The sequence below is a fragment of the Triturus cristatus genome, chromosome 9 (genome assembly GCF_964204655.1).
Source record: "Triturus cristatus chromosome 9, aTriCri1.1, whole genome shotgun sequence".
Lineage (NCBI taxonomy): Eukaryota > Metazoa > Chordata > Amphibia > Caudata > Salamandridae > Triturus > Triturus cristatus.
This window is the reverse complement of record NC_140592.1, coordinates 946,754,294-946,778,337: the sequence shown is the minus strand read 5'-3', so window position 1 is coordinate 946,778,337 and position 24,044 is coordinate 946,754,294. Positions and strand designations below refer to the sequence as shown.

The following is a 24,044-nucleotide window of genomic DNA, read 5'->3' as shown; positions in this document are numbered from 1 at the left end:
TTGCTAAATGTGTGGTATAATGATCTGCGTTCTTGTTTTGTATTATATGCTCTGTTGGACCTTTTTGTGTGGTGTATCTTGCTAGCAAACTCTTGATGAAAGTGAAAAGACAGATGTGTTTGGAAGGAGGAAAAGTGAACCATGTGAGGAACAGTGATGTATGTGTTGGGTGAGAAGGGACATGTGATCAGAAGACAAGGTAAAGGTATTTGAGCATGGTCTTAACAGTGTAGAGGACCTTCAGTCTTACCCTCTGTTCATCTAGGAATAGTTTGTGACAAGTGATAGTGAGCAAGCTATCTTGTAACTTTGTGTTTTTGAGATAACTAGAATTGTAACAGTTTTGGCTGTTAGTGTATGTGACTACAGAATAGTTTAGCTACAAAGGAGAAATTAGGGTGTATGTTTGAATATGGGCTTGCCCAGAAGTTCTTGTCGTGATCTTGTCTGTAAAGCATGTAACAGTTATTTGAGCTAATATAACAAAGTTTGGCATCTAAGGAACATCAAACAATAGAAAAAGCTGGGTCGGTTGTCACAGATACTTAATGATCACGTTTCTGTTGATTTTTATTTTTTTTGTTTTTTTAACTTGTTTAGTGATTAGAATCACTGCCTGGTCACTCAATTGCTTCATGGTGGCCAATTGTTTTTACTAGGTATCAGTAGCTATGGAGCTGATGCTCAGTGTGTGTGCACGCGCCTTAACTATAAAAGCAGTGTGGTTGTACCTCTTCTTACAGATGCTTGGTTACTAGACACAAACTCACCTGAAATTTTAGAGGCAATTCCATTAAGCAATAAGATATTTAAACAAGTTAGGCCACCACTAAACAATCAACTTGCATCTGTTTTACCTCATTACCTAACATTTCTGGAGTGGAGAATCTCCTTCTACATATCAATTTTTCTTTCAAATACTGTATCATTACTGCTTGCATGCCGACCACCTGCCTGTTGGCCAATTTTCCTATGGAATTCTTTGATTTAATAAACTCAATATTGACAACTGTCAACAGACATTTAGGACAGTTTAAGTACTAGATAGACAATCTGGAAGTAAAGACAGAGAATTCCTCAATTCTAGACACTGTCTTTCTTAATGGTCTCAAGTCCCACACATATTCAAGTTCATACTTTAGCTCTCATTTGTATTGTTGAACTTGGCTTCTCAATCAAATCTTGCTTATGGTCAGATCATAGTATGATCAATTTTGCAATCTTTTAATCAAGCTAAATCAACTACTAATAAAGAACTTAAATTGAGACTGATTGGAACTCAGTAGATATTAAGAATTATAAAGAATGTATGGACAAGTCCTCTCCTCAAGAGACACACTGCATAGTGGGAAATATTTAGCACACTCCCATTGGGTGACCCAAGCAGCTGATCTTGTGACACCTGTGAAACCTGGTAATCTCCAGTCAGTAAGTGCAATAAACCTGCCCCATGGTTCACAATGGAGCGTAAACTATAAAACCCAATTACTTCAAACTAAACGTCTTTGGAGTAACACATCAAATAGTTATATATAGAAGCTATATAAAATATCTTTCTGTTTGACTTCTAACTGCAAAATCCCCCCCTTTTGAATATTCCCCAGGTATCAGAATGGGTCCAGAAACTTTTCAGCTGTACCTCTGCGCGCAGGTAGGTGGTGCCATGCAGCTCTGCATTGACGCAGTTCTGCTTCAGAAATGAAGTATGGAGCCTATATAGATGCCACTCCTGTGCGCTGCCGTCAGTTTCTTTCTATCCGCGCTGCCAGACACAGATGTGGAGCTCTATTCTTGGTCTCAAATTTACCTCAAAAAAGTTTGTCAAATTTCTACAGTGTGCAAGGGAATGTCACCCCCAAACATGACTGTTTTCATGCCCGGTAAGGACTGTTGCAAACAAATGTTTGTGGCAGATCGCCATCAGGTGTTCCTGTGGTTGAGCCATGACTCTAAAGCCTCCAAAGATTGCACGCCGATGAACCACAATGCCATCTGGGACCATGAGGTGAAGCTGTACATCGCCGAACATAAGGTGGCCCTGTGAAGGGACTGGTCAAGGTTGTGATCCAGGTGGGACGGTCCAGTCCCGGTTACCATTCTCGCTCCAAAAGTCTACGAAGCCATTACAGACACCGGTCTTCTTCGAGATCTAAGTTGTCTAGTAAGTCTAAAAAAGAAGCTGAAAATATCAAAGCCCGCCCTCTTACCACTCGCATTCTCCTGAGAAGGCACGGGGTGGAAAAGTGGCTCTCAATATCTCATCCCCAGAATCTGTCGTCTTTGGAGCCGATCTCTGAACGGGTTTTGGTGCAGACTGAGTTTCCGGGGTAGTCTGCCACTCCCAAACAGATCAAAGAGTGCTGCAATTCCATGCTACGATCTTCGGATCATTGCAGACTCCCTCTTGTGTTCCTTTGGGTTCCAAGGAGTCCAGTAGCCCTCTCTCTGGAGTTCTCCTGACGAGTTCACCCTCTGCGCCATTGGGACCTTCAGAGCCCATCATGAAGCCTCCAATTCTGATTCTGACTCTGCACCGATTCACACCATTACCAAATCCTTGATCGTACAAAGAGATACCTAATCGGCGCTAGTCTGACCTCAACAGAAGATACGCCTGTCTGCTATTGCTGCACCACTTCCCCCACTTGATTTGCTGCCTTCATAAGGAAGAACACACCTTGCACTCCCTTTTCAGCATAGATTTGAGCAACGATTATGAAGTGGGGGGGGTTGGGGGGGGGGTGATAATGAAGACAATTCATACAACAATTTGCAGGACACCAGTAGCCTCGATACTTCTCCTTGATCAGGTCTTCTTAAACTGGACCAGCAACCGAAGAATCCAGCTCCTATGCCACAGTAATGCTTAAGGCGGCTGAAGTCCTTGACTTAGAGCTACCCACCTTGGTTGTAAAAAATAATGGGCTAACGGAAGTCCTCTAGGCCGGGCAGACATCTTCTGAGCCCCTTCTGCCGTTTAATGAGGCACTGATAAATACCTTGTTCGGTGCATGGGCCAAGCCTTGCTCTAGTCACAGGCCACGAGATGTCATCACCAGGCCTCTGGTGACCCCGCATACCTGTCTCTGTACCCCTTTCTCAAAAGTTTAGGAGTGCAGGTGTCAATAAGCAGGACACAACCCAACACTTTTATGACCACTCCCTCTGATAGGGAATCCAAGAGAGTGGAGTTTTTTTTAATTTCACCAGTCCTGGCTCTCTGTTCTGTAAACGACCGCTATCTCATGGTTTCTCCATTCCCAAGCTCTTTGGGACTCAGTGGCTCAAGTCCTCGCAGATATCCCTGAAGATCTGCAACCTGTCCTTGCCAAGGCCATACATGATGGTGGGGGCGCAGCCAAGGTAACCCGTTATTTATGGCTTGGACATCACCAATTCCCTTCGGGCTGGCCATTAGGACCACTTTCATTCGCCACCATGCTTGGCTGCGGACCACCAGTTACTCCTGTCATGTCTAATATTCCCTCATGGACATACCGTTTCATGGGTCTCAGCTATTCTGGGTGAAAGCAGACTCCTCCCTCAAGTGGTTCTAGTTGAGCAGGGCCATGGCCTGCTCCCTAGGCTTATCTGCCCCACCTCGCCAATTGCACCAGACCTAGCACTCCTTTCACATTTTTTGCAGTTACTCCATACTGCCAGCAAATCCAACCACAGCATGGCTCCTTACAATTTTATGTTTGCAGTGTCTACTGCCCTCGCAGCCAAGGTCAACAGGCCACCCAATACCCCCACCTGCCAAACTCCTCTAGCGTGGCCTTAGTGGAGCACAGTCACCCGATGGGACGTAGGATCCAATGATTCTTGTAGGGTTGGCAGACCTTAACATCAGACAGGTGGGTCCCGCAAATAGTGTGGAAGTGCAATGGCCTATGCTTTCTTTCTACACCTCCGCTCCTTTCATTGTCTGCACAATGACTGGCTGAGGGCAGTCTTTACATTTTATGGCAGGCAGTGCAAGCCCTTAAACCAAAGGAACTAGCGAATGGGTGCCTTCACTAGAAATAGGACCTGGTGGTTGTTCTCGCTACTTTGTGATGCCCAAGAAGAGCGTAGGAATTCATTCTACTTAAAGCCTGCTCCCCATTGTCAACGTTTCCTCTGGAAGGAAAAATTCAATATGTTGCACCTTCCACCGTCTCCCCAATGACTGGGTGAGGACCATCCTTCCATTTTGTGACAGGAAGCGCAAGCCCTGTTGGTCAAAGGGGCTACTGAGAGAGTGTCTGCATCAGATGTAGGATGTGGTGGTTCTCTTCTACTTTCTGATGCCCAAGAAGTACGGAGGCTTTTGACCTATTTCAGACTTGCGCCCCCTCAAAGCCTTCCTCTGGAAGGAAAAATTCAAGATGCTCATACTGGCCTGAAGCTTTTCTGACCTTGACCTTGAAGGCTGAGCGTTGGACATGCAGGATGACTACTTTCATATACTTATCCTGCATACCCAGCCTGCAGTTTGTGGTGGGACAGGAGCATTACCCGTTTGCTATGCTACCCTTTGTTCTCACAGTTGCCCCTCAGGTTTTGACAAGTGATGCAGGTAATCAGAGCACACCTTGGAGGTCAGGGGGGCAAGTCCTACCTCTGTCGATGACCGGCTGTTTAAGGCGTGCCCGCTCCAGACTACGACGAACCTCTTGTTATCTTTCAGGGTTTGCTATCAACATGCCAAAGTCACACCTGACCTCTTTTCTGACGCTTCTTTTCATTGGAGACATTCTGAATACATTATTGTACCTTTTCCCCCAGGAGAGAGAGTTAAGGACATTCAGGGTATGATCCCGATCCTTCTGCCTCTGTCCTAGTTTTGCAGCATTAATCTTTCTGGATTCACTATGCTGTGCATTATTCCGCGGTCTAGTGGTTGGGTCCGGAATCGTAGTATTTTTTGCTTTCTTTTTTTTCTTTTTTTCGTGGCCCAGGTCGAAGTCCCACCATTTGGTGTCCTTCCGTGACGTCAGCGCGCTTCCTCCGCAAGCTCCCACATTTGGGCGCCATCTTCAGATTCTTTTTTCTGCCGTTGGGTCTGGATCGTCACTGAGAAGTTCCAGTGTTTTTGGGGAAAAGAGAATAGAAAATCAAGAAGAAAACCCCAAAAGTTGGAGTTATTCAAATCACGACCAGGAGCACAGAGCCGGAAGGACGAAGAGGGTGAGAAAGATTAAGAACTTCGACGTACAACGGATAATGCGCACACAGGGGACCCCCCTGAGCGCAGGAATGGACAAAACCCCATTCAAATGTTGCCGTAATTGCCACCACAAGTACGTGCAGAAGGACCAGCACCCAGTCTGCAACCTCTGCCTGCCAATCGACCACGAAAGCAAGGATTGCAACGCCTGCTCGACATTCACCCCCAAGACCCTCAGAGTGAGGGAGAGACAGAGGATAGCGAACTACTCCATGCAGGGGCAAGGACAACCCCTGTCGCTCCAGGACTTGGGCCTCTCCAGCGGAGAAGAGGACATAATCGCCAAAGGGACCAGAGGACTATACGGTCACAGAGACCGATAAGAAGTCGTCAAAGAAGGTTAGAGAGACGTCGACCCTTAAAGCCCCGACAGACTCTCGAAAAACTGAGCCAAAGTCCTCGAAAGGATCACTGGCGTCGAAGCACTCAACAGCCACAGCTGCATACACGGAGAAACAGCCCAGCGGATCCTTCGAAAAGGGCTCCCAGCCGGCGAAAGCTCTAGAAAAGTCTAGTTCTTCGAAGCATGGTCCCAAAAAGCCGCGCTCAACGCCGAAGGAAAAAGACTCAACCTCGACCTCGAAGAGAAGCGCCGAAACTCTCAACGCTGAACAAGCGGCTGAAATGGAGAGGAAAAAGAGAAGGCTCAAGGCCGAAATGGAAAGTATCCTGCAGAGGAAAAAGGACTTTGACGAACGGATGAGCAGATACACCATCCCTACGAAGCCCTCGACGGTAGTCGAGACAGAAGTCGAAGAGGAGTTCGGCGCCGCCGACCCGCCGAAAACTCCTGAACCAACAGAGCAACAGGACGAAGAGGGCCTGTATTATTACGAAGGAGAAGGCGAGGACGATAAGCGTACATATATGGCCCAACATCCTCGGAGGCGCAGGACCTGGAATGGCAGGACCTCGACGCCGAAAGCCCGGAGGAGGGCGTAGTCATATCCGTCAAGGCCTTCTCCGCCAGACAACATTGGCATCTACAACATTGTCATCAAGAACGCAGCAGCAACTTATTGGGTTAAATTAGAGGAAGAGAAACCAAAAGCCTGTTTCCTCTTGGAGACTCTGCTCACCACTCAGACTAGGAGCCAATTCCTACCCATGCTCCCAAGTGTGCTGGACCAGGGCAGGGAAGCTTTCAAGGAGCCAGCTGCCTGCAGATCTGTCACCCCTAGAGCAGAGAAAAAATACAAGCATTCCTCGAAGGACCCAGCATATATCCAGGGATCCTTACCAGCTGACTCCATTATAACGTCAACAGCCAGGAAGAGGGCCAACATTCCCACGAACTCAGGGCCACCTCCAGACAAGGAGAGTGAGAAAATAGACCTCGTGGGGAGGAAAGGAGAGAGGAATGCGGCGATTCACTGGCGCATTGCGAACTTCAATGCCCTAATAAACAGGCACGCGTACAAACATTGGGAGGAGGTCGGGCAGCTGCTCAAACATCTCCCAGAACAATACCGGCAGAGGGTGACACACCTGGTGGAGGAAGGCAACAACATGGCCAACACCTGCCTAAAGTCGGCCCTGGATGCGGCAGACACATCCAGCAGGCTTATGATGATTGGAGTAACGGAGAGGAGGCATGCCTGGCTGAGGATCTCTGGTTTCAAACCGGAAGTCCAGAACAATATTCTGAGTACATCCTTCAATGGGGAACAACTGTTTGGAACACCAGTTCACGAGAAGCTGGCGCAGCTAAAAAAGGATAATGAAACTGCAAGGTCCATGGGAGCACTGCAGTTCAGAGGGATGAGAAGGTGCGCACCCTCAAAGAGACCGGGCGGCAGAGGAGGAAGCCAACCGGGAGCAGCATCGCACCAGGCTTTCCAGCAAAATTACCAAGGAAGCAACCAGGCGCAGCAGCAGGGTCAGCAACAGCAAAGCTGGCAGTACCAACCGAGGGGCCAGTCCTTTCGGGGGCGATCAAACGGACGGGGACAAACCAGAAGAGGGGGACAGCATCCCGCCTCCAAGTGACTCCACTGTACCAAACGTGCCCACCAGACAACATCTCTAGAGGGGCGGCACAACAAAAGACTCAATAAGCAATTAGACACGCACAAAGGAAAAATCATCGAACATGTAACTCCGGTAGGAAGCAGACTAAAACACTTCTTCCAGTTCCAGGAGTGGAAGAAGATAAGGGACAAATGGATAGTCAACATCCTACAGTTCGGTTACTGTATAGACCTGGGAAAAAAAGCAACCAAACAGGAGGCCAACCAACAAAAAGCGCTCAACAAAAGAGCTCTCGCTCCTCCTGCAGGAAGCAAAAGAACTCTTCCACAAGGAGGCAATAGAAACAGTGGCATACAAGGAACGAAACAAGGGAGTGTACTCCAACTACTTCCTCGTACCAAAAGTGGACAAAACTTAAAGACCCATACTAGACCTATGGTTCCTAAACAAGTATATAAAAACGCAAGGATGCCTACCTACACATTCCCATGAACCAAAAGCACAAACATCTACTGAGCTTTGCCATCAACAAAGTGCACTACCAGTTCACGGCCCTAGCCTTTGGACTGAAATCAGCACCAAGAGTCTTCACAAAATGTCTAGCAGCGGTATCGGCGCATCTACGGAGGCAGGGAATACATGTATATCCCTACCTCGATGACTGGCTGGTGAAGGCGAACTCCTACAACCAATGCAACCTACATGCTCAGCGGGTCACGCACACGCTGACAGAACTAGGGTTTTCGATACATTGGCGAAATTCCTCGATAGAACCAGAACAGGTGAAGATCTTTCTGAGCGCACAGATCAACACCATTCAGAGCAGGGTGTTCCCCAGCGAGAAGAGAACCTTCGCCCTGCTAAAGGAGACACGTCAATACCGGAAGGGGCGAGCAAGCTCATGCCTACACCTAGTCCCCAATATTCGACTCCATATGAGACCATTCCAGGAATGGCTCCAACAACAATGGTCATAGGCAACAGGGAGTTGGGAAGATCTAGTGGTTGTATCGCATGCAGTGCAAGTGGAGATAGCGTGGTGGAACAAAGAGAACATAACAAGGGGGGGAAGCCATTTACACCACCAACTCCAACAGTGACCGTCACAACAGACGCATCCCAAATGGGGTGGGGTACGCACATGAACCTGCTCAAAGTGAGGGGTTTGTGGACACAAGCAGATGCGATCAAACACATCAACTACTACCTAGAACTAAAGACCGTGTTCCTTGCCCTAAAAGCCTTCCAGAAACAGCTGTACGGGCAAATGGTGTTAATACAAACAGACAACACCACAACGATGTTCTACATCAACAAACAGGGAGGAACACAATCAGTGGCGCTATCAAAGCTAGCGCAGGAGATATGGAGGTGGACTATCCCACAACAAATAGACCTCCTGGCGATACATCTACCAGGGAAGGACAATGTGGAAGCAGACAGACTCAGCAGACAGACATCAGCATCCCACGAGTGGGAGCTCAATACACAGGAAACACAAAAGCTATTCAAGAAGTGGGGGACCCCACAAATAGACCTGTTTGCAACACACCAGAATGGAAAATGCCAATACTTTGCATCCAGACAGCCAGGTCAGCAATCCCAAGGAAATGCCCTATAGATAAGCTGGTTGAAGACATTTGCCTACGCTTTTTCCCCGATACCGCTGATGCACAAGGTGCTCAGGAAGTGCAGAACCAGCAACATGATGCTGATTCTGGTAGCACCACAGTGGGCCAGGCAGTCCTGGTTCTCACAAATAGTGGAAATGGCTCAGGGACCACCACACCTGCTCTCTATGCAAAACGGAAGGGTGCTCCACCCAGAACCAGAGAGCCTCAGCCTAACAGCTTGGTTCCTGAAGACCTAGTTTGCGCACCTAAAGCTCCCAGAGAGCACGCTGGTGGTGCTGCGGGAGGCTATGAGACCCACCACACGGAAGTGTTATGTAGCAAAATATAAAAGGTTCACCCAATGGTGCATCCGCGAAATGCTCCAGAAGAGAATCACCAGGGAATCAACAGTGCTAAGATACTTAACACACTTGCCAAAGAGTAACCTAAGTTACACCTCGCTAAGGCTACACCTAGCAGCAATAGTAGTCTATACAAGAGTAGAAACGGGGAAAAGTTTCTTTACATCCCAGGTGGTGAAAAGGTTCCTGGAGGGGGCCAAACGAATCGCTCCCCCCAAAGAGGATGCCACCGCCGGCATGGAACCTCAATATAGTTCCAACGCAACTTATGAAGGCACCTTTCGAACCCATTCACAAGGCCTCCCTACATATGCTCACCATAAAGACAGCCTTTCTGGTGGCAATCACCTCGCTACGCAGGGTGAGCGAATTGCAAGTGCTAACACTACAACAACCCTACATTCAAATTCACAATGACAGGGTGGTAATGAGAACAGACCCACAATTCATGACAAAGGTGGTGTCAAAGTTCCACATAAGCCAGACAATACAGATACCAAGTTTCTTCCAAAAACCATCCACAAGCGCAGAGAGGGCAATGCACACTCTGGACGCTAGGAGAGCAGTGATGCATTACATTGAAAGGACTAAAGCTTGTAGGAAGACAAAACAATTCTTTGTGTCTTTCGCAAGCAGTTTCTTGGGAAGACCGGTAACTAAAAACACCATTGCACGATGGATCGCATAGATAATCCAATTCTGCCACAATCAGGCAGGCCAAGAACTACAAGGAGCAGCACAAGCTCACTCTACCAGAAAAAAGGGAGCAACAAACAAGAAAAAAAGAATCCAAAGATGGTGCCCAAAGATGGGAGCTTCCGGAGGAAGCGCGCTGACGTCACTGGAGGACACCAAATGGTGGGACGTCGACGCCCACCTGGGCCACGAAAAAAAAGAGAAACCAATACTACGATTCCGGACCCAACCACTAGACTGCGGAATAATGCACAGCATAGTGAATCCAGAAAGTCTTCAAGCTGCAAAACTACACCGACAGGTAAGAAACTATTCGATTTCAATTATGCCGAATCTACAACAGTAGTGACTGATGCATCGCTTCTAGGATGGTTTGGCCATCTGAGAGAGGTGGAGATCAGAGACATTTGGTCTTCAGCGGAGGTCCGGCGCTGTGGAGTTGAGGGCCATTTGCTTGATGTTGAAAGCCTTCCTTCTATCTATCAAGGGATGAGGCTAGTACAGGTGCTCATGGAGTACACCACCTTCATGTTGTACTGCAACAAACAGGGCGGGTTGCCACCAAAGAATTTCCCTGGTGGTTAACCATCTGGCAGAATCATTGAATGCCAGGAGGACAAACGCAGCTGTCTGCGCCTAGCAGATTACAAGTGATAGATACACCCAGAGGTGGCTTAAGGTCTCTTCTGCGACTGAGGAGAACCTTGCCGCGAGATATGTGCCACTGCCGAGAACTTGCAATGGCAGCACTTCTGGCCGTTGGAGTTTCAAAGGCATCTCTCACTCAGATACGTACCACCTTGAATGGAACTTGAAACTCCTTCATCCCTTTCTGAAAAAGGCAAGGTTGGACAAAAAAGAACCATCTTACTGGATTGTGCTCTGCATTAAGTTCTGTTGCCCATTAACTAAAAAGCAGCCTCGAGAAAGACTGTGCGCTCACTCGACCAGGGCCAAAGCTGCTACTAATGCATTAGCACATGGAGTCCCTTTTCTAAACATCTGCGAGGCGACTACGTGGGTGTCCCTCCATGCGTTCATGAAGCACTAGTGTCTGGTCAGTCAAGTTCATAGAGAAGAGCATTTTGCACGCTTGGTCCCGCAGGACAGTCCATTCACAGACCCACTTTAAAAACAAGCATTTGCAATGCAATAGGTCTTGCATTTGCGAGATTTTGAGCTATTGGCATTGTAAATGACTGACTGCCTTTTATTTATGCTTAAAAAACCTGCAAGAATAAAAGGTATTGTCATTTAAAATACCAAAAGGTCAAAGTTTTGAAAATGTGAGACCTATTGCATTGGAAATGCTTTTTTTTCTTTAAAGCGCCATGGTTTGGGCATAGTCTGCCAGGAATTCTACATTGGAGTGCTTTTCCTTTCCTAGTGGCGTCGTCAGTCTGTGTGAGCCCGAAAATAAAGGACAGATGAGGTCAAGGGTGGTGCCCAAAATGCATCCTGATGTGACCATTGTATTGGTCACAGTGGAGGCAGGCAGGGAGCTTCCTCAGTAAATGAGGTGTAAATCACACTCTAGCAGCAGGGCTATCAAAGGTAGCCGTTTTCATGTGCTGACTGATGCTCCTACAGTGTTGCTTTGCAGGCCCCTGCCCCCAGACACAGAGGGGAAGTGGGAGGAGGTCGTGGCAACTGCAGATGCCTTCCTTAATGTGCAACATGCAGGGCTGGACGATCACACACTATTTTTTAAATTCGGACCATTCCTGCCGTCCTGGGACGCATGTCTAAAATAAAGAAGTAGGGGAACGGACTGTGTTAAATCTAAAAAGTAGGAGCACACCGTGCCCTTCCGATCCCGCCCACTTCTACCACAGGCGGCATCACCTGTGAGATGGCACCGATGCCCTGAGGAACAGGATGCGCAGGATACTGGGGTTGTGATGGAAAGTTGCATCTCGAAAGCATCCAGGGGAGATTAGTCAAGCAGCCATGACTAAGTTCATGGGAGGTGGTGTGCAGGATGGGTTGGTATAAAGTTAGGGTCATTTCTTGAAATTAAAAAACTTGTTAATAAACATACAATTAAAATAACGCAGTAAAATCAGGGTGATGGTTGTTTCTAGACCTAGCATTCAAAGCTACAGTCCATTTAGGCTTTTAGGCGGGGTCCCTGATCAACAGAGCGGGTCTGGCATAGTTGTTCCGCATGGTTTTATGGGACTTTGAAAGACTGTCTCGGGTACAGCTAAAGGTGCTGACGTCACTAGGCGAGACCTAAAAAATATACTACTTTGGGGCTCTGCGTCTGGGGTCATGGACGCTCTCGAAAGCAACTGACCGAGTACAGGAATGGTGCCTATATAGGCTCTGCGCATCATTTCCAGGGCGAAACTGCTTCAATGTGGAGATGCACGGCGCCACCTTCTGGTGCTTAGATGTGCTGCTGAAAAGTTTCTGGATCTAGTCTGAGGAATATTCAAGTGATTAGAGGAAGCCCTACCTCTACCATAAGTGTGTCACACTAGGTAAGTAACGTGTTCTTATAGTCTCAATGTTGCCTTAACCCTGAGACAAAAATAATAGTGCGTAGGGCAAGTGAGCATGTTCCAGGTGTCTAAATTAGCATTTTTCATGTTTGTTTAAATTAATGGTATGTGTTAACATTGCATTAGTGAGAATTATAGGCCATTAATAATTCAGGTTTAAAGAAAATTGTCATTGTTAGGTCAGTAATTAAGGTTTTAAGATATCTATCTTGTCTTTTGTTAGTGTGCCTTGTGTTTTTCTACACCCATTATTTCCTGATAAACTTCTCATTCAAGGAAGTTTTCTAGAGTTAGCATCTGACCAATGTTAAGTGTCTACATGTTCTGTGTAACTAATCTGTTCTGTTCATTTATTTTTGTTTTGTACAGGACATTTTACTAATTAATCTCATCATTGAACATATGATTTGTGACACTGATCCAGAGCTTGGAGGGGCTGTCCAGCTAATGGGTCTGCTTCGTACATTAGTAGACCCAGAAAATATGCTAGCCACTGCCAATGTAAGCATGAATTTTCTGCTTTCATGAACAGATGATTGCCTGACATCTTAATTTATAATACTGGATGCTTGTTTTTTCCTCATTATTGGAATAAGTAAAGTATTGTTTTGTTTTTCAGAAAACTGAAAAAACTGAATTCCTTGGTTTCTTTTATAAGCACTGTATGCACGTTCTCACTGCCCCCTTATTAGCAAATACTACAGAGGAAAAGCCTAGCAAAGGTAAGTACACTGAGAACACCCACATTTTTTTTTTTACAGTAAACAGTGAGCAGTCGGGTCAAATTATTTACTGTTAATTCTGATAAAAGTATGCACTCGTTTTTGTGTAACATATTGCTGATGTAACCAGTTGCACATAGTGGTTAAAGTGCAACAAAATAATTGATTGTATGTGATTGCCACTTTAGCAAGCAATGTGGAAACTTAATGTGTGCAGTTGAGAAACCTTTTGTCAAGGTTGCGATATTGCTTGCAGAAATACTTGGTGCTTTACCGTGTGTTTGGGTGCATCTTAATTAATTATGAATTGACCTCTACCTGAAATGGTGGATTTTGAAGTACAGTGATCTCTAGCTTTAGGTGTAGGATGTTGGTTCAAGCTGGTCACAACTGAGATGTTGATCGTTATTTATGTTCCCCTCGTCACAATTTCATATCATCCTTAGAAAACCTACTTTGCGCTCTTCACTTATGCCAATGTGTGCCTAGAGCTATTCCATTTAAAGAGAAAATGTTTGCTGTGACTAATACACATATTTTGCAACAGTTCAATCTTTCTACAGTTTCTATTCATGTTGAAAGTACCTTAGCAATTTGTGTGTGCTGCCTGGGATGCATTTGTTACGTACTGTGTGCCTGACTGTTATTGTGAAACATAATTTGAGACAAACTAATTTGATTTAGGTGAAACTTAGAAGCCTGGCTGTTTTCAAATGGTGTTTGAACCTAGACGACTGCAAAACATTCACCTCTGCAAGTTTGGATACTTGGGTACTTTTAATAACTGACTGGTACTTGTATTTGAATTCACTTTTAGTGCTCCTTTTCCAGGATTGTGCGCTTGACACAATATATAATGATGAATAAACAATGGATAACATTGATCTTTAAGAACTATAAGAGGAGACAATCTCATTCGCTGTAGTCCTAGACTTACAGTTGTCGTCTGTTGAGGTCAAAACATTGTTTTGACTGAAGCCTTGCTTCGTGGGCAGACCTAGTCCAAGCCGAAACCCTGACTTGCCACACTTATGGGTACTTACACTAAACCTTGTTCCTACCCACCTGTGAATAGACCGGGAGCACAATGCCACACACCTGCTCTGGGTGACCTTCGTTTTTTTTGCCCCAACACCCTACTCCTGAGAGCCTGGTAGTTCAGGCTTGTAGCAGGATTAATCCTAGCTCATTCCCTAGGGACTATGATCCTGATGTTTCACCCTTGGTCCTGTGACTTTGTGAGGGTTACTCTGAGGCTTCATGGACTATTGGCCTGCTGCATCCTCCCCACTTGACCATGCCAGATGGCACATGCATGCTCTGCATTGAGATCTGAGGACAGTGGACCCAGCACCAGGGGAACTGGTCAGAGTACTACAGGATTCAGAGGAGACTGCAAAAGATTTGCATTGGTGGCTCCTTGACCTGCATTGAACCAGCGGCAGACCCCTCTTCCTACCCCACCCAGAGATGATGATGATGGTGGTGACTGATGCATCTCTGTTGATGTACGGAAGTCATCTGGAGAGATGACGACAAATTTCTCTGGTCTCCGGTGGAGACCTGTTTCCACATCAATCTCTGAGTTGTGGGACATTCTCTTGGTGTTGAAAGCCTTCCTTTCATCCATCAAGGAGAGGCTAGTTGGGTCCTCAAGCGCAACACCACTGCCTTGTAGTATTATAACAGACTTGGCGGAATGGGGTCCTGGGCCCTTTGCCTTTAAGCCCTTCGCCTCTGGAACTGGCAGAATTGCTGGTTCATTTCACTCATTGTGGACGACTTGAGGGGGGGGGGTGTAAACTCACCCGGCATCACCTAGCAGAACACAAATCACAGTTACACCACTAGGTAGCACAAGGGGTGTTCTAACAAAATGGAGAACCCTAGCTTGATCTTTGCCACCGCCGAGAAAGTGCAAAATCAGCACTTTAGCATGAACGAGTTCCTAAGAAGTTCTCCCCCTTGAGACACATACTGCATGCCTTATGCTGCTACCTCTCTTCCCCCGAGTTTTTAACATCAGGAACAATTGTGCCCAAGTCATCCTAGTGGCTCTAGATTGGGGGAGGAGAGTGTGGAGTCGGGAAATTCTGGGCATGAACATCTGCCGTCTGATCATGCTGCAGCTTTTGGAGGATCTTCTATTGCTGCAGCAAGGCAGGGTCTTACACTCTGGCCTGCGCAATCTACACCACCATGCGTGGAGATTGAATGGCGACAGTTGACTGCATTCATTCTCCTTCCTGAAGTAGAGCATGTCATCCTTGTAGCCATACGTCCTTCGGTAAAGTCTGTTTACCTCAGGCACTGAGACAAGTTTGCAACTTGATGTGCTAATTGTAACACAGATCTGTTGCAGGCCAAGCTGTCGGATGTATGTTTTTGTTGTTGTTTTTTTTGGGTGTTTGACCCAACAAGGACTTGTAGTGGGCACTGTTAATTATTTGTTAGCTCTTTTTGCCTTTTTGCGTTTACTGTGTCATGCGTCCTTGTTTAAAACACCTGTTTTAATGCAATTTCTTTAAGGCCTACTTGTATGTTCCCTCCTAACATCTTTATGATGCCACAGTGGGATCTTAATTTGGTCCTTACGTTTATGTACACCCCTTTTGAGCTGATGCAGAGGTGACCTCTATGCCTCTCAACTCTGAAGACTGTCTTTCTTGTTGCATTAACTTTACGCTCTTTTAGTCCAGTCACCCTAGACGACCACCTTTCATGAAAAAGGGTGCTGATGATAGATCAGCTTTTTTACCAAATATTGTGATTCCCTTTCATGTTAGACAGTTCATCACACTTCTGACTTTTTTTCTCTGCTTCAGTCCTCAAAGGAGGAGGAGAGACTTTGTTTGGACGCAAAAGAGCACAGAGTTTTTTCTTTGATTGCACCAAAGACCATCGGGTACACTCATCTCTTTGTGGGGATCTCTGGGATGAAGAAAGGCAAGGCAGAGCAGAACAGGACTTTGTCCAGTTGGATAGTCCTCTGCATTAAACTCTGCAATGTGCTGGCCTAGAAGAACCCTCCAGGAGGACTGAAGGCCCATTCCACCAGGGCTAAAGCTGCTACTATTGTGCTGACACAGAGTGCCTGTCCTGGATATTTGTCAGGCCGCAACGTGGGCTTCAGTGCACATGTTCAGAAAGCACTACTTCCTTGACTGCCAGGTCGGAGTGGAAGGGCATTTTGTCTGTGCAGTCCTGCAGGACGTTATGGTCTTAGCTGTCCAATAGACCCGCTACCTGGGTAGGGACTGCTTTAGTATATATATAGTCTGAAGGTGAGAAATCTGTGGTTAGTTAACTCCTTCTGGTGGATACTCTATCTAACTGCAGATTCCTCATCACCCTCCAACCTCCCTGTTAGGTAGAATTACCTTTTCCTTCAAAAAGAAAAAAACTCCAAAATGAGTTCTGCCCACTCGCACAGATAATTTGTTTTTGGGCTCCAGCGGTGTGGACAGTGCAAACAAAAAACTGACGGTGTGGTTGGGTGGACAGAACCGAGTCGCTGCACCCCCCACAATTCCACCACAAACAATTCTAATTCAAACCACATACATCCACTCCACTCCAAGCCAAAACACATAGGTAAAAGACATTGTCATTTACAACGCCGATTGATCTAACTCTTGCATATTGGAGACCGATTGTGCACTTCAAATGCTTGTTTTAAATGTGGTTTGGTTCTTTGATGATAACAGTTCTAAATGTTTCATGGGCGCTCCATTTGTATAATGATTTATTTGTCATTTTGAATGCTCTTTAGAATTGGAGATCTGGGTAACTGCTATGCAGTACAGTATGTTAAGGAGTTGTGACCAAGTTCTCCTAACCTGTTTTTAGAAATGTTTCACTTTTTAATTACTTTAGATTCCTGCAAGAATATTAAAAATGTTTCCCATCTCAGCCTTTGGATTTTTCTGTTCATATTTACTTTAAACCATGCCCTCTTTTTAATACGTTTCAAAGTTTCTTCATTGATCTTTACTACTGTACTTTTTACTGCATAGTTAATTTATTCCACCTACATCGTCTGCGTGATTGTATGAGTTGATTAAATAACTTGCCCTCGGATGATTTAGAATTGATTTCAACTAGGGTGAAGTTCCTAGGTGTAGTTAGATCGTTAAGGGTGAAGATCGACTTCTTGTCGTTGGTTTACAAAATAATGCTGTTTTCAGATTTTGAAGGTGGGTTCAGCAACAGTGATTTATGAGAACTCAAGTTAGCCCTCTTACTTGAGCAAAGGTACTTTGGGACAAAATTCTTAAAAAATATATATATACTTTTCGGAGTGAACAAGATGATTTACACTTAATTCAGTTTGCACCATTACATGGCTGAATGACAGGCCACTGCCACGTTGGGTTGCATCTGCTTTCCGGTTTTTATGTCCTAAAATTAAGTTACTAAAGAAGATGAAGTTTTATTAGAGTTCAGCCTTCAAAATAGCATCGCAGGTTGACATGGCAGCACTTGCCGCCTTGCCAAATTGTGAAGAAATTAACCTTCCAGTTTCATTTGTGGTGAATATCTCAAATTGAAAATTCTGTTTGACTGCTGGGTAGTGACTTCTTTGTGGGTTAGGTACAAGCCAACTCTATGGATGAGCATTAAAAAAAATCATGCTGATAAAGATGGACTTTACTGGAAAGGAGCCGACTTGGGATAATTGCTGAGCTATGGTTTGTGATAATGTTGTAGTAAAAGAACTTCAAAGCATCTATGCCTTAGTTTTTGTATGTAACTGACTGACTAGCTGTGCTATTATGCAGCTAAGAGGCTTTTTACGCTTTTATGTACAGCTTCAAAATACCTGCTTTGCAGTTCCTTTTCTGGCCTCATGACATTAAACCTAATTCTTGATAGTAAACCACTAGCCTATTGGTGACTATGGAGAGCACGTTTGAAGCTTTGTTTTTTTTCTTTTGACATAAGCAAACCATTGAAACTCTAGTGTCCTTCCTTTCATGACAGACGCATTTGCTGTTTCACAAGTTATCAGTAATTAAAAATGAAGGTTTGCAAGCAGACTTCTTATCCACTCGAGAGAAATGAAGGGCAGAGGTGCAAGAAGAAGGCAACTGTAAAACTTGGCAGAGCTTGGCCGGCGTGTTTTCCATTGTCATTTGAAAGTTGAGTGATTGGGCTCCAAGGAAAGGTTGAATTTTAAAATATCGATGTATGCTTTAGTGTAGCTCAAACCCTGCCTGCTGTTTGTCAAACAATTGTGACTTTGCTTCGTACAATGCATGCAATAATAACTGTTTTGATTGTTTATAATTAAAACCAAGCAACAATTGAACACTATATTGGAAGGAGAAAACCCACAAACTTTGAATAGGCCTTAACTTATGTGGTCACCAAAAAACCTGTACCCACCAATGACATGCTTATCTAAGGACGAATCCAGTGCAGTAGGTCCAGCGATGATTTAAACCTACTGTGCTCTTGGGTAACGTTTTTATTTTTTTTTCAGATGATTTCCAGACAGCCCAGCTGTTGGCATTAATATTAGAACTCCTAACGTTTTGTGTTGAACATCACACCTACCACATAAAGAACTACATCATCAATAAAGACATTCTTCGAAGAGTACTCGTTCTCATGTCCTCTCAGCATGTTTTTGTGGCATTATGTAAGTTTTATGTGCATTGTGCTGTGTGACTGTATTGTCCGTTTTAGAAATGGCAAGGAAATAGATTGTTTACTACTGAACATATAAATACAGGCATTTGTTTAATATAGTTAATTACAAAAATTCTAGTATTTTCTGGATAACGTCTTAAATTACTAATATAAAAAAGTTGAGAATGTATATCCTCATTTGTCAGATACAGAAAACGAATAGTGCTCATACACCTAGATTTACCAGCAATACTTATTGTTACTGTTTATTTCTACTCTTTTGGATGCACAGCGCCTGGATACTCCCTCAGGTCATAATCTCTGCGATATTAGTACCTCTTGATTAAATGTATTAATTAAACTCTTAACTTGTTTTTGTTTTTCAAGTGTTGTCTTGTTTTGTATTTGCATCCTATAAGTACAGACTCTAAAAAAGGTGTTTTAATAGCCTGATATATCCCCTTGTCTAGCCTCAGTTTATTAATTACCGTTAACAAAGGATCTGTGACCGAGGAAGTTCATGGCTTGTTGGTGCCTGGTGCTGGATGTTATCACATTTGGAACTGTACTCAAATAATGTGGTGTTCCAATGTCTTAGCCTCCTTACACTCAGTCCGAAGGTATTGTAATTGTCAGTTAGAACTAGGCTAAGAAAAATTGTAAGATTCCATCTATCCATTTACTATTAAATGAGTAAGCTTTCACTGCTGCAGAAATGGGCAATTGTTATTTTGCAAAAGTGAGGCCATTCAACTAGACTCCTTCTTCAGTCAGTCAGGGGGATTAAAGCGTGCCACTCACCCATGAGGGTCTCAAGTCGCTGCATTTGTGAAGTTATACGGTTAGTAGGTGTAACCAGCTATAGCGAAGATTACACCCAGCTTTTAAAAGTAATAGGTAACCGCCACAAGTCTGGTGCCTCCCACTTAGTACTAAACTGGTCAGTGTTTTCTTATCTCTAGGAAAGGAGAGACCTGTCAACAATCCATTTTCAAACCTTGTTGCATTTACGATTAAAAGTCCATCCCAGATATAAAAGGAAGCTTCCCTAGTTTCCATAGCTTTTTTGCTCTCAGATCAGACAAAACCTGTGTGAAATGATCATTATTTATTTTCTGTACTTGGTAGTTCTATGCTGTTTTGTGTAGCCTGGTGCTTTCCCAATCTTGTCTGTTACTTTATTTCATAAGCTCTACTTACACCACAGGTCCCAGGCTTTTACAGAATGCAGGTGCCATGTCTTTGAAGTTGGCTCTCAAAGTGTTGTTTACAGTGCCTGGGACCTAGCTGCTTCATGTCACCTAGATGTTGTGTGTTGCCTTTTCAGGTAGATTCCTCATGAGTCTGTTACATCTGTTATTAGGATGTCTTTAGGATTTGTAATCCTCTGAACTTTCTAGGTATGCTTTTAAAATAGAACGTGGATAACCCTTTTAGGCAACATTATTCAAGACAGTGGCTTACAGCATACATTCAAACCCCAGGGTCACAACACTGGCACAAGACTGAACGCTGAAACAGGACTTGTTATACTATGCAATTTAAGACTATTTTAAATGCTAACCTACCTTAATGCTAATTTATAAAAATCAAGTCACTTTAAAACATAGTGTGCAAAGAAAGTGTTACCTGTAACACACATGTTGCAAATTATCCTAGACATGCTTTGATTTGAAAGGCTTGCATTTGGAGTTGATGACTTTCAGCTGCTAATAAAGTTAGGTCAGGTTATCAATTTGAATGGGATTGTGTGGTTTCAGTCTGTGTAACTCGAATGATCTGGTCAGAGGTCTGACCTTAGTGCAGACCAGGTTACTTTATTTTTCAAGGAGAATACAGAGTGCAACCACAATTTTGCAAAATAATGTGAAGTAGTCAAACAAAATGAACGTCAAGATGCAAAACCAGCTAGAGCCACGTAATTCCATTGATTAAACGTGAATGTTCCGTACATCTAAAGACTGATAGGTTCTTCAAGTTTTATGAAATGTTGCAAATTTCTGTTTAGTAGAAACTTATGTAGATTTCATGTGATAATTATTTGCATGTCATTAAATGGCAGTTGAAAAGTTAATGTTAATCTTTCAATCCTGGTGATCAGTCTGTTATATCTTAAGTTTAGTAACTGTTTGTTGTCTTCTAGGTGCTCTTCGCTTCATGAGAAAGATAGTTGGGCTAAAGGATGAATTCTACAATCGTTATATAATGAAAAGTTTTTTGTTTGAACCGGTGGTCAAAGCATTTCTAAATAATGGTTCACGCTACAATCTGATGAACTCTGCCATAATAGAGCTGTTTGAATACGTTAGAGTGGTGAGTCCCAGTTCATTTTGTCCTTGAAATCCACTATCTTACCTTTCAGTGTGACAAAGGTAGATTGCTTGTTTCTAATGCCGGACTAGCATCGTTAGATGGGAACCTTTATGTATTTGGACGGGCACCTTACTAAACTGCATATTCCAAATTAATAAACTTACTTTAATCATCTTATTATAGTTGCCCAGAATTCATAGCCACCTGCTCGAATGCCACACAATTTCTTAGTGATTTATTTTTAAAATGTCAAAATCCCACAACTTTCTGCGTGTATCAGAAGTAGTATGAAGCCAAACGGACCATACAAACTATTTGCATGAAAATACTACTGATAAGCAATTGCTAATCCCAATAGTTCATTTCCCCTTTGCAACACCTATCAGCCTCAAACATATGCAAGAGCATGGTTCCATTCACTACTTTCCACATCTGCTTAATTTCTCATTAAGGTCTTCAGATATTTAGCAGTTGTTTAGACCTGCCAAGCACGAAACCCTAAAATATTATTTTGTAATAAAACATTTACTGCTGAAACGTAATTCCTTATTGAATATTTTTCTGCCATTATTTGAAGCTATTAGCAGTAAATATATACTAATGACTAGTTAGAATCCTAAATAATTAAACCATCACAAATAATAATTTAGACACTGCTCCCCTCCTGTATAAATGTAATTTGCCAGATGTTACAATAATACCAAAACCAGTTGTCTGTCAGAAAATCTCTATTGAATTCATAAGCAGTGAATTGTCCTACACATGCACTTGACCTGGTGCAGAATTGTTGATTTTCGTCATATGTTTAAAAAAAGCTCAGCAGCACTTGAGAAACTGAGAGAAAATAAAATTTGTATGAAATAAGCGGTTTGTAATTGATATTGACTAATTAAATCTGTTCATTACTCAGACCAGTAAAAATGATCAGGTATCTCTACTCTTTAATGCATTTGTATAATGCTCCATGATCTGCTATCCTTCACTATCCTTCACTATTACCACTGTGTTCACACGTGTTCCAATGATATCGATAACAACCTTGGGGGGGGGGGAGGGAGAGACTCTGTTGTTGGATAAAGAACCCTATTAGTAAGAAGCCTTCTAAATAATCGTTAACTTAATTTTGGGAAAAGTTGGAGGCAAGGCATGTGTAACAGGGCATGATGGGATGCTTGTGGAGTGGGCTTCCCTAAAGTGAGCAGGGTCATTTTCCCACCCTTTTTAGGCTGCAGCCTGCCTAGCTACATTGTTCTCTCTTTCTTTAAAAACTTTTAGAGTACTTTATGCAACTATTCTTAATCTAGCGTCATTAAACTTAGCTTCTATTTTAATGTAAATAATATTTTGCCTTCACTATTCAGATCGAAAATGTTTTTAAATGTCCTTTGTAATAGAAAAGTATGTTATATATTTTTCAAAAACGTTCTCCTGGATTCCACACATGCGTGGGACAATTTAGTGCTTATGAATGCAATTTATTTATAAAGTTTTTATAGCAATTGAGACTCCCCTGAAGGAGAACTAGAGGGTAAGTAACATTTTTTTTTAATAATAATTTTCAATTATTACTTTCTGGTCATAAAGCTCTGATGTTGGTTGAAACATTTTCATGTTAAAGATTAATTTGGAAAATAGTGGTGCTTTGAGTCAGTGGGATAATCTGTAATATTTAGATAAAGTATGGGCTTCAAAGTATGTTTCTGAAAGGGAATCCACTCTTCTAGTAGAGGACATACTGTGTGAACACTATGCTGTAAATTGTTATACATAGTGCAAAAACTTTGATTTTCTCAAACACACCGTGTAACCCAGTAAGCAGTCCAACCTAGATCCAGGAGGTATTGATAAATGCCTGATTTTCGAGAAATTCAAGGTAAGTATGTCAGTACATAACAGGAACTTATTTGCATAGTCTGAATACTGGTAAATCTGGTTTTAGTCTGGTCTTTCTGAACATGGGTCGATCACCACTTTCTTCTCTAATCAGAAGGCTTCCATGTTTCATCCAACAAAACGAACACAATGGTAGGCACAGAATAAATAACACATCGATTTTTTTAATGGCTACTTCAAATTAGAAAGATTAAATGGCTGCTATTAAGACAGCGAAGTATGTAAATAATAGAAGTATAATCAGAATCTTAGCAAATAGGCGACTCTTCCTGTTGATTTGATGACTGATACAGTGAGTTTCTGTATACATATCAGTTACAGTGAAAGTTTGATGTTTTGCTTAGGGGTTTAATTTTGAGGAAATAACATTACATTTGAGTGTTACCTATAAATTAGCATGTTTCCTGCTTGATCAATCTAGTAGTCTCTCAGCCTGTAGTGGGCTGCTGACTTTTTTGATCATGTTGCTTTTGTATAGAAGCATTGTAACTGATCTGTCATGTAAAGTAAGAAGCAATATTATAGTAATGACAGTTGTGTGCAGGATTTTTGCAATGTGCTGCAGGTGAGTTCAGTAAAAAAAAAAAAAACGAAGCTGGAACATTATTTGAAACATGACTGTTTGCCACACTATTATTCAGCAACTAGTAAGGGTAGGAATTTCGCTATCCTTTTCAATTATGTTTCTGGAGTGGAGCCAGAGTAAATCCTGCCCACATACCTTCGATATTTATTTCCAACGCACACTGAGTGAGCTCGCTGGAGCTCTCATGTCACCTAGTTGGGAGGATAACCATAATTTAGCTTAGGGGTTTTGATTTGATGCAGGTTAATTTAGCTATACCTTGATGTTTAATTATTCCTTTCCTTCTGTGTAAATGGGCAGTTTGAATGTGCTAAAGACTGCTGTTAGAACTGTGCAACAAACACGATTCATGCAGCTTGAAGAATCATATTTTCCATTTTATGAACAAACGTTGGTGTACATATGTATTAGTGAACGCCTTAATTTCAAATGGAATAAACATGCCATGCACATTTCAGAATTGGACTATCATTCATTGGTTATTTCCTGGATCATGATTTCAAAATATGTTTGTTATGCAAGTTGTCTCAATGGT

The 24,044-nt window shown here is 43.3% G+C and overlaps 1 protein-coding gene across 2 annotated transcripts in view; it reads left to right on the top strand.

The window, feature by feature from the left end:
- PPP4R3A (protein phosphatase 4 regulatory subunit 3A) overlaps positions 1-24,044 on the top strand; it is a 306,141-nt gene that overhangs the window by 190,556 nt on the left and 91,541 nt on the right. For both annotated transcript variants that reach the window (XM_085626549.1, XM_085626548.1), the window contains exons 8-11: positions 12,731-12,862; positions 12,981-13,083; positions 18,569-18,727; positions 20,861-21,030. In XM_085626549.1, coding sequence (XP_085482675.1) covers positions 12,731-12,862; positions 12,981-13,083; positions 18,569-18,727; positions 20,861-21,030 — 564 coding nt within the window. The remainder of the gene's footprint in view (positions 1-12,730; positions 12,863-12,980; positions 13,084-18,568; positions 18,728-20,860; positions 21,031-24,044) is intronic.